The sequence below is a fragment of the Solea senegalensis genome, linkage group LG6 (assembly GCF_019176455.1).
Source record: "Solea senegalensis isolate Sse05_10M linkage group LG6, IFAPA_SoseM_1, whole genome shotgun sequence".
Lineage (NCBI taxonomy): Eukaryota > Metazoa > Chordata > Actinopteri > Pleuronectiformes > Soleidae > Solea > Solea senegalensis.
The window spans coordinates 8,924,789-8,936,508 of record NC_058026.1 but is presented as its reverse complement, the minus strand read 5'-3'; the positions used below and the strand labels follow the sequence as shown (position 1 = coordinate 8,936,508).

At 39.7% G+C, this 11,720-nt stretch overlaps 1 protein-coding gene across 1 annotated transcript in view; it reads right to left on the bottom strand.

The window, feature by feature from the left end:
* Positions 1–3,160: 3,160 nt before the first annotated feature.
* The window catches only part of LOC122771238 (protein kinase C alpha type-like), a 113,975-nt gene continuing 105,415 nt past the window's right edge, over positions 3,161–11,720 (bottom strand). Inside the window, exon 17 of the mRNA XM_044028677.1 lies at positions 3,161–6,527. Within this exon, the coding sequence (XP_043884612.1) occupies positions 6,363–6,527 (165 nt within the window). The 3' untranslated portion in view covers positions 3,161–6,362. The remainder of the gene's footprint in view (positions 6,528–11,720) is intronic.

The window sequence follows — 11,720 nt, the reverse complement described above, 5'->3', positions numbered from 1 at the left end:
GGCAGGAGGACCCATGCCCCCCAGTGGCGAAAAAATAGTAACTAGCACACACTGGGGGCGGTTGTTACGCTGCTGGTTGGAAAACATGTTTCTTTTTTATGTAAATAACACTGCAATGTTATTTATTACTTTAATGTGAGCTTGGCTCCGACGTTACTCATGGAACCCAATGTGTAATTGAAGTGGTCAGAAAATGATTAAGCCTGTGTTGTCTTATCTTTATCGCAAGCTTGGTATCCTAAATTCTGTATCTTTATGTCACAACAACACCATGTAATCATAATTGCTATAAAAACTCAGCTGCCTTCATCGTCCTCTTTGCTTATGCCCATTTAATGGTGTTGATTGGTGTTTTCTGTGGTTTGGTTTGGATTCTGTGTGAGGTGTGAGTACTGTGTCAGAGAAAATGCGACCACAGGGTCATTCAGTGGCACACTGGTTGTGTGGCGTCTGTGCAACATCTGGTTCTCCCTTCATGTGGAAACAGATTCAGTACTTGTGTCTGTACGTGTGTCCTCATGAGGTCAGGAATGCTTCAAGGCTCCGGACAAATGAAAGGATGTAGCCTAAAGCAAACTATGTGTTACATGTGATATTTGTGGATTTTGGTCACATGTTCAGTGAAGTCTGAGTTGCTCTCAGACTGAGCATATGGACTTTTTTTTGCCATTGAGGTGCATCTGGTGAATGATATGCATATAATTATGCACCACATTCTGTTCCCAGCTAATCAAGCAGCAAATAAGAAGAAGAAGACATGCACTTTTGCATCACCTCTCGGTTACCTCACTGACAAACAGATGTGACCTCTTCTATGCCATTTCTGCATCATTTCTTTTTCTTTCAGCAGCTTATTTCTCAAACATTACATCATTTTTCTTGTGCTGTATTTTCTGCTTTAGCCTGCAGCAGATTTCACGCACCTTCACGGTGAACACCTTAAGGACACATACACTTCTCTGGCATCTTTGAGGAAATCGGGAAATCATATGCCCTTAATGACCAAAGCAAGGTGAATTAACATTGTTCTTTAAATGATTTCACACATATTTATATGCTTTCTTACTCTCTTTCATTTCATTTCTTTCATTCCTTTGCAAACATAAACCTTTCAACCAACACTCTGTCTTAGTCATTATTCACATCACCGTGCAACAATAATCCATCTGTTTTACTTAGGGCATGAACAGCTTTCATAATATGGCTGTATACGTCTTAGCTCTGGCAGTTTCATAACAGATGAGGTAATTCTGAAGTCGTGTGTGTTTGTCTTATTGTGTAATTGAGGGACACTGAGAGAAACCAGTGGACTGAAACATATAGGTGTAAAACAAGCGCTCACACCAGCTGGGTCCACAGTCAACATACTGCGGGGCTTTCTATAACTGCATGGCAGCTGTATGAATTATCATAAATGAACACACTGGACAAGAAGTGTCGGCTTTGCAGCAACATTACAAATCAAGGGGGGGGGGGATAATATTCAACTAACAAACTTATTTACTTGTATTCATTAAATGTAATGATGCATTTTGTCAAAATGATGTCAAACACGTTCACATTTAACAACAGCAGAGCAAATGAAAACTTTATAAAAACTGTCTCAGTCACTTAAGATAATGTCAGGCAACCACCAGTAACTAACTATAGCCTCATTTGAGAAAAATAAAATGCATCAACTGAGCTGCTATAAATACTATTTATAGCAAAACTCCAGTTACTATTAGTAACTGGAGTTTTAATGACCAACAGAGACAGACAAAGTGAACACTCACTCACTCACTCACCTTCTACCACTTTATCCTCCACATGAGAGTTGTGGGGGCATAGGGCAAAAGGCGGGGTACACCGTTGACAGGTCGCACATTTTCTTTTGTTCTGTGCCTTTTTCAGGCTTGCAACTCACTAAAACGATCAAACAATATATAAAGTTTGAATTATTTCCATACAGAAGATCAAGCGTCACTGTTTACTTTCCTCATACTTTCCTCAAAGTTGCCACATAATGCTGGTATGAGAAAAAAATGACTGCAGATGCAGATTTACTGCATCTATCTGTCTGTCTGTCTATCTATCTATCTGGCAAAAAAGTCTCTAGGTGCACACCTCATTTTACCTTTTTTATTAGCATTATCATACATTAGGTACAAATGTGACAATCAGTTACAGGGTAAGTTTTGAAAGGTTTCAGGCTGACGAGGGAAGAAAACAAACATACAACATCTGCAAAATACAGTATATTCCTTCTTCTACAGTCTATGTCGGCATCTACTGTAAATCATTGGTGTTCAATGACGGGGGAGGCTGAGGTTAGGAATTAAAAAAAGGAGGAGCATTACATACCGCGTTAATGTGTGGGTTCAGAGATAAGGCATTCCTGCATGTCGCTGATACTGTGCTCTGTACAACCACAGACATGGCAGTGCACTTCAACTATCTCATTTCACAGCACTCAGGGAGGGTAATGATGAATTTGCTACAAAGACGGAGGATTCACCGAAAGGGAACCAGAGCCCAAAAGGAGTGTTGTAAGAGAAGAATATCATAACAGGACCCCACACACACACACACACACATACACGCCACCAAATCTTTAAAATGTTATCAATGAATCTTTACTTCACCTGCATTCAAATGTAAACCAAAAAAATAAATAGACACAAGTACACAAGGTATGACACTAAAACATTTGTGTATTGAGTGAATCTGATGCCAAAATGTGTGGAGTGAACTGCTTAAGAAAAGTCAACTGCCTTCCTGACTAGATTTGAAAGGTGAAAAGAGGAGGAGGAGGAACTGTCGATGAGGTGGATTGACTTGGCCCAGGCACTGAGGAAGGAGGAACAGAGATGTACATGAGGCAACGAGGGAGGGATGCTTCAGTGTTCAATGAGGTACAGTATATTTGTCCTTCAAAAAAGAAAAAAAGCCCTCGTGAATATCTCGTTTTTTTCTTTCTTAACCTCATACATCACATACATCTGATACTGTCGATACATTTATTAATTAACTGACATCATTCCGTCATCATAACAGGCACAGGGAGGTAAAGGAAAAGCGAGCGGACAAGGTTATTAGGTGTCAACTGACACAATGTACATTGAAAAAACATAGGATTTACTGACCAGATGATGGACCACATGTGAAGAAAGTGTGCAGGTGTGATTTTTTTTATTTTATTTAAAGATTCTTTTATTTACATTCATGAGGACTGTGTGAGAAGAGAGAATTTGAAAGTGAGTAAATCAACAATGGTGATTGTGTGGAGTCAAAATGGAGAAAAGTTGGATGACATAGGCACACATGGGGAGAGAATCGATCCTTTTTTTTGTTTGTTTTGTTTTGTTTTTTTTACACTCACTGACTGTGACTTGATTTTCTGAAAACATTCCCAAGAAGAAAGACGTGAGATTCTGTTAAAGGGATGGATTTAAGACGACTAAGTCAGCAAACACAGAGGTGCAGGTTAAGCTCAGACGAGGGCCAGACTGTTGCTTACTGGAGTAGAGTATGCTGAAAGAATATTTTCTTTACGTTTGGGAAATTCTCTGTGGAAATTCAATCAAATCCTCCACAGGTTGAAATGATTTTCAGCCACAAATTCAGCCCAAGGATAGACACGAAAGATAATAAAGTCTTGTGTACGCACATATGATGAGTAAAATATCAAACTGACTGGCATATTAAATTGTTCTGCTCCAGTATACTCATGGCGTCATGCTCGCACTGTATACAGTATGTTATATGGCTAAATGAGTGTACATCAGGTGTGGCTTTAGGCCGGTCTAAGCCTGTACAAAGAGAAGCTCATCCACATGACTACAGCTAGTGCAACGCTGCTATTATTGGGATCTGGCATTTTCCAGGTTTGGCACATGCTAAAAGGTCATATATACGACAGGAGACATGGCAGGAGAGGATGACTCTTAGAAAAACACGGAGAAAATATAGCATCTTCATCAGTTGGATATGAGTTCTCTAATGTAATAAAGCTTTTTTTTTCTTTTTTTTTAAACATTCCTGAATTACACAAGCGGGAGCCAGATGACTAAAAACAACCACAACACTGACAGAAACTGACAACGACCAAAAAAATAACATAATAAATGGTTAGATTTAACGTTAGAACAAACTGACAACAACAACACAACATTTAAAATAGAACACAAACTTCATTCATGAGACACTGGAGAGCGAGTGGTCCCACTGGCCAATAAGCAGTGTCTCTGAGTCCAAATAGAACTGAATCAATAAGATAAAGAATTAATAATTGTATTGAAAATAAAACTTAAAAAAAAAAACTTAATCCACTTCCTTCAGTCCCTGCGATCAGTTTTTCTTTTGGCAAAACCACTGTTGTCATGCACTCTTCACGTTCACACACTGGCTTAGCATTTTATTACTGTTGTTAATGGGAAAAAAACTAACTCCGAGACGTTTGGAACCCAATATAATCAACATAAGATATAACTGAAATTAACCATGACCATTTACTTTTCCAAAAAGAACAAAACAAACACAACCGATGACTGAGTGGAGCGTTACTTTTGTACGTCTGTAATTCTTTGGGGTTTCATACTTTGTAGCATGCAGCATTTAGTGTATCACCTGCATGAATGATACCTACCGACAGCATGCAGATACGGAAGAACAGTCAACAGCCAGACATGCACTCAATTAACACACAATCTGCAGTAAAATCATTCAATATTGTGTAGCTAAATCTGCCAACACATGCAGAAGAGATGTTTTACAACTGGCTAAATCTGGACTTTATGTAAGACGTCGAGTTGTTCAAACAAAGGTGATCTGTACCTGGTTATGTTTCTAGTTGTTTTATACATAGAAATATTGGTGGCTCTAATTCATGTAATAAAAGCACATTCAGGTGTTGGTGTAAAAACTGTCACTTCTTATAATCTTTTTAAATAACTGTTTAAGGATTATGTACAAATGAGTTTGACACTGATACATTAAACTACTGTATTAATCTGAACTAATTACGTCACGGAAAAGAAGATGAGTAAACAAAAATGAACACGATAAAAGTAAAAGTCATATTTGGCTAATAACGATTACTCCTAATGACGCATGAGTTTGCTCTACGGACAAAATAAATGTCAGAAGTAGTTTTGTTATTTGAAACTTCTGTATATGAGAAATCTAAAAGATGTGGGTATATGATACTGTATGCAATAAAACAGTGCACGGTTAATACACAATGATATCACTGATAACAAAATATTAAAAGTTTATTACAATGTCTTGCTCTGTTCCTTTTAAGACATTTATGACAAAGGGAGGCTCTGTAACGGGCAGAGTGGGAGGCTGGCAGACGTTAACACAGACGAGAGTTAAAACACGGGAGACTGTAAACTTTTCAGGTTAGATATTCAGGGTATCTATAATGCCACTGTCCACATACAAAACTAGTCACTGTTGCTTGTGTGTCCACAAAGTTCTGGACAAGGTAAGTAAGGAACCTGCAGCTTAGTGAGGGCTAGATAGATCATTTTGTGGATCATTACTTTCTAAATCTGGTAAAAATACATTTACAGGAGCTAAGTTAAGTGAAGTTTTGATACAAACCTATTACATACATGACTTTCCTTTTGTTGTTGCTGTTGATTTGCTACGCACACTTCAATTTGAGACTGCCTAGAATCAATTTGCACTAAGGCAGAATATTACACCATCACCAAGAAATTAAAGGGGGAATTAAACTGTAAACATAATACGGGAAACATTGAAATACGAGGTGCATCACCTGTCCTTCATATTTGGCTATATAGCATCTACACTGCATTACATCTGACTTTTTCCAGTCATCATACAGAAATATATTTATATATATGTATTTTGTCATGATTTTCCATACAGAAACAAACTGAAACTGAAACCTACCAACTAGATCTGGATGTGTCGACGTTTAATCCATTAAGATTTGCGTACAGGTATTCCCTCTAGAATAATCCATGCCTTAAATAACGTCTTAAATTGACCGTACGTATACTAGTTTCAACAAAGGAAGCCTGACAACCTTCTCTCTCAGTGCCTCCATTTAACTTCAATATAACCGTCATGTTTAAAAAAAAAAAGAAAAAAAAGAAAGGACGACATAGTCTACAGTACATGCTCATCATTAGACTAAAGGGAAGTATTTCTTCCTGTGGCAAGAAAAACAATCTAATCTATGTAATCTGATCAAGTAAAGATATTGTGCAGAACAAATATGCATGTCCTAAATGAATAGAACCAACACATTATTGATCAAGTTGTGGTCAGATGTTAGATGTACAGTTGGCTTAAGTGGGTGGCAGTGAGCAGGGAGGTTCCTCGTGAGGAGGTAAATCCCATCCGTCTCATACGCTGTTGCCGAGCGATGGGTGAACAAACTGCGGGTTGATGAAAGAGAACCCTGAAAACTCAGCCTGGTCAATGTTGGCGATAACCAGCTCATCCGGTGGTGTGAGCTGTGGCTGAGTACGTGTGAAGAACTTGTCAAAGTTCTCTGCGGCTTTGCCACACTGGAGAGAAGAGGAGACAAAAAAAGAAGGGGAGGGGTTTAGTGTCACATGATATGAAGAGAGCATGAAGGACAGACGGACACAACAGTTGGAATAAAAATCAGGAGCACTGGCATTAAGTAAAGGCCAGCACATTGCAATTCTAAGAAGACAGGATCTGCTATTGCATCAGAATCAATTATCCATTCTTGGGAAATGAGTGTAAAGTGTAGCACACATACCATCGTAGTTATCACCACACAATATCAGCTGTAATCGAGGTCATTTTCATTCATTTCATCACATAATATCACACTGGGTTTGTCAAACTGACAACGTGCACGGAAACTCTGCATCTGTGTTTACGTGTTCTGCCACTTCAACCTGACCACTCACTCAAATGAGTCTGTGCTTTGGCCTATAAACATAAACATCTCACACCTGATCCCCCCCACACTCTTTCCCAATCGCTTTATACAAAAGGAAGTGAATAACATCAGATTACGTGCTCTACATCACATTCACCTGAATCACAAAGGACCATTCTGACCACTGAATCCACACTGTCACAGCTGTGGAACAGCAAAGCATTTTTCCTCTTAACAAAGTTCAGGACCGACTGTGGAATAAATTACATGTGATACTGTATGTACATATGTTCGCATATATGTACATACAGTGTCAAAGACACTCATAGAAGAATAAAATAATTCAGCATCAAAGAGAACAAGGTCACACAAGGATTAATTATCATGTTGTGAAGAGGGAGGCGAGCGTTCTGCGTTTAAACAGGGGACATCAAACGTGTTTTCATGTTTCTGTGAAGAGAAGATAATCAAATTAAATCAAAGACGTCGAAACGAATCATGTCGCGTGGTGGACAAATTAGCACTTCAGAAAATGGATCAGCAAAGGTCTTGCACTTGTTAGGGGGACGTGGGCGTGCATCTCATTTTGTCTCTGCATAGATATTCCTCCTGACTGAAAATGAGTAACTGCAGTAGTTTATTACATAGAATTGATTGATTGATTGATTGATTGATTGATTGATTATTTCTGCTCCGGTTTCCACCCACAGTCCAAAGACATGAAGATTTGGGGATGAGACAGAATTGGACACTCTAAATTGACCGCAGGTGTGCGTGTGAGAGTGGACAGTTGTTTGTCTTTATATCTGGTTCTGTTATGGACTGGCAACCTGTCCAACGTATACCCTGCCTATCCCTCTATGAGATTGGCACAGCACCCCTCCATGAGCCTCATGTGAGGGATGGATGGATGGATTATTATTTGTGTTGTTATAACTGCACATGGTTCCTGTTGCCCTCATCTCCTGTCCTCCTGTGTGTCTCAGATGCAGCCAGATCAGTTTGTCATCAATGTGTTGCACCACCATCTGGGAATGATGCGATGTAACGGCCAAATCAAATCACAGATTTAATACTACAGAAGTTTTAAATCACTCTTAAAACCTGTGAAAGAGAAAGAAGGCTGCACATATCAGTCTTCTCTATCTACCTATGCACTAGGCTCACCTAGATGATGACTTACTCCAAAACAGACATAATCTTTTATCTAAATACACACACATTATGGGATCTGGTGCGCCACTTTTAAGCATTCATGCTGTGAAGATAACTGAGTGAGAAGCCAAATTCCATTGACCTTTAATACAGGGCTTGGACAGAAAGAATGATGACAACCATAACACTTTTGGCATTGTTGTCACAGAAATAAACACAGGTGTGTTAGACTCAAAGGATTGTTGTGACTGCAAACGCAACATTTCACCAAATCTTACATCAGAGATGTGAGTCACTCACAAAAAATACTGTACATTGCCTAAAGGCTTCTTCAGGAAGAGATATCATATTGTTTCTGAGAGTTTCTGGTTTTGACAGGGAGCAATTTATTACACTTACACTTAAATATAGAGAGAATTTTATATTGGTCAAGGTAAGGAAGGGATAGACTGTAGTAATGCACAAGCGGCAGGAGGACTTGTCCAAACACTGTATGTTGTCTTCTATATTTCTTTCTCTTATTTACTTGAAGGTATTTGGGCACTTTAAGGTTGAAATCATTTGCGAGGTTTGCAAGGTTTGAAACCCCCAGTTTCAATCATGACTAACTGGCCTCATCTGCTCGACATTACTTTCCTGACAGTGTATGTTTACATACACAGTAAGTGCTTCCGTTAAACGCACAACACATGAACACAACCGTCATGGACTTGCTTCCAATCAGTTCAAACACTCTCACAAAACTCCAGGACAAAGGTGATTCATTTACATGCAGTTCAATGGGAATCGTGTGAAACTGTGAACACAGTAAGACCAGTATTAGTATTAATATTAAACACTGGCAGTAAACAGCAGTAAACGTGAAGCTAACTTAGCATCGCGGTTAGCGTCCGCGATTAGCATTAGCGGCACTAAAAGTTTTTTTGTTTGTGTAAATGTCCTCCCGTGACTGTTACAACTGACAGGTGTCATTCGCTTTTGTTTGTGTAAATGTCCTCCCGTGACTGTTACAACTAACAGGTGTCATTCGCCCCGAACCACTATACGACCTGTCAAAGTGGATAGAAGGCAGGATACAGGCAGAGTCTCAGTGTGTGAGTGTGTGTGTGTGTGCTGTCCCTGACTGCACTCTCCAACACTACATACCTGAAGGCGTCCTTCAACTGCTATGTCTCTCTCTGTCTACTTGTCGTCTTCCATCTATCAATAAATTAAATGTGCTAAATCCTGTTACGTGCTCAATAATATAGCAGCTGGTTCTGCAAATATTAATGAATAAACAAAAATGACTGGAAACAGGGAACAGAAACACTTAAATGCTTGTTGATACATCTCGCCATTCCTCTCAAGGTTATGTTTTTGTTTCTGTCAGGTTTCCTGCTTTATTGTGAAACTTAGGTGTGATTTTCCTGTTTTTACAAACGCCCGTTTATTAATGTCCGCCTTTGACCTTGCCCTTTTTGGATTTTTTTGCCTGGACTGATAGATTTGAGACAAGTAAAGTGATTTTGTTTGAAATTAGAACTGTTTTTGGAGTCATGCTTTTGAGTTGGTTGGTGTCACACCTTTTACGTTGTGTGGCTTATAAAACTTAAAAAAAAAATCTGGAATCCAAAGGAACCTTTGGAAAAAGAAGTGTATCAAAGCTCATGATCCCACGCTGCTCCCCCACATCATCAAACTAGGTCTTGTATTAATATTTTGATTGAAAGAGAGCGGCAGAAATTATATACTATATTATATCAGACCTCTGCTGTCAAGTCATATTCTTACCAGTGTGTAAGCAGGGCATTTGTAAGACAATGCCTTGGCTGCTCAACTATCTGTGTGGAGCAGTAATGAACAGAAACAATGCCAGACTTGAGTTTTGTGGGAGTGGGAGGCATGGTTGAGTTCACTTACTCATGGAACTTCGTGTTCTTTGAGAGAGTATTACACTGCAAATAAAGAAACAGTCAAGAAACAGGATGTTTCAAGCTGTACCCACGAAATAAATGAAGCTTAACAAGAACAAAAAGCTCAAATAGGGAAATGAACTATGATCTTCATTGCCTGTGAATGATTTTTGGGTGATATACTTGCCCTTTGGAAAAAGAAGTGAGCAGGTTTTATCTCTCCAGATTCTCCTTGTGTGATTCAGCCAACCCCTTTTGGGCTGAGACCCAAAGCCATTATGCTGCTGATGCATCCTGCCATACACAGTGACATAGTGTCTTACATGGGTTTTTGACCTACTTTCTGTCGTCTTTAATCGCTCTCCCTCTCTCTCTGCGCACATATGGCCGTGCACGCCTCTGCACTCAAGCATATTAAAAGAAGTTTCTCAAGATGATGAATGAGTGCAAAAATGATTCCCCCCCAGTACCCCCTGTCTCGCTCTCTTTCCCTGTTGGCCCTGGCATGGGATGCTTTCCTTTCTTGCCATCATGTACACCTAGAACCTTTTCACTTTGTTTTTCTGCAGTTAGCTTGTCACTCGGAGTACACATAAGGGCATCAGTTATCTGAACTTGACTGAATTTCGGGGGAATGACACACGCTGCCCTGTAAGGAAATGTTTCTACTATTTAATTTTCACTGCCTTGATTCATCAGAGGGCACAGCTGAACCCATTTGTCCGTGCGTGGTTAAGAAAGCTCAAGACAAAATCAGCTTACATTATCAGTGTTTGTGCTGATAATGAAGTGCACTTTTACTAATTATATCATCAGCTTGGTTGGGATTTAATTAATTAACCCATTGTCTGACTCGCCATGTGCTAGGAAACGAACTACAGCTTAAATTGAAAATTGGATGAAAAAAAAAAAAATTCTTTTGACCCCAAATGTGAAAAATAGAGAACTACATACAGCAAATAAATACTCCTTTTTCCTCTTGCGTCCCGTAAGTCATGAGAGGAAAGGCAGACATGCTCAGTCAAGCCGCAACAGACTGCATGTCTTAATTTCTTACAGCTACTATGAGTCACAACACATGCCATCATTTTATCTTTGAGTGTGCATGTGTCAGTATCTCATCAGCCATGCACAACTCTTCCATGGACACTTTTCCAGGTCTTCTGTTCAGTGACTCAGTCCTCCTACTCTCACTTGCCCTGTTTCCATCCCTGCTTTATTCACCATCAATAAGCAGCCTCCTCCTATATGACCTACTTTTCCATCGACCATCCACAAGTGGGTGTGAAAAGTGTGGGAATCAAGTGTGTTGTACTCCCGAGAAATGAGCCTGGTTTCGTACCAACACTGCATGCTGCACGTGGCATTTAATCACGTACTTGTTGTGTTGCTTATAGTAGACAGCTGCATGGAGACAGCATTTAACAGTATCACACTAAGTGAACCTGCTCTGTCACTCATTGGACCACACAGACCATTCCCTCCATGCTGTCTGAAGCTCCAGTCCAATAGATACAGATGGTTTGAGTCTCTCAGCTGGGTGCAGACACTGTATTGATTGCAATTCCACATCTGCCACAGGCGAATTAAGTGAGATAGAGCAGGGATGAATGCACACAGGAGAAGGGAAGAGGGTGGATGAGAGAGGTCCGGGTTAGACCTGGTGAGAGGTGAGTGGGAGGTGTATAATGATAGCCATTTAGTGGTAATGGATTCAGAAAGAGCACTATATTACATGGTACAGTGAGATGAACATGACTGATCATTGAAGGCCAGAGTACGGTGGTTAATGGGAG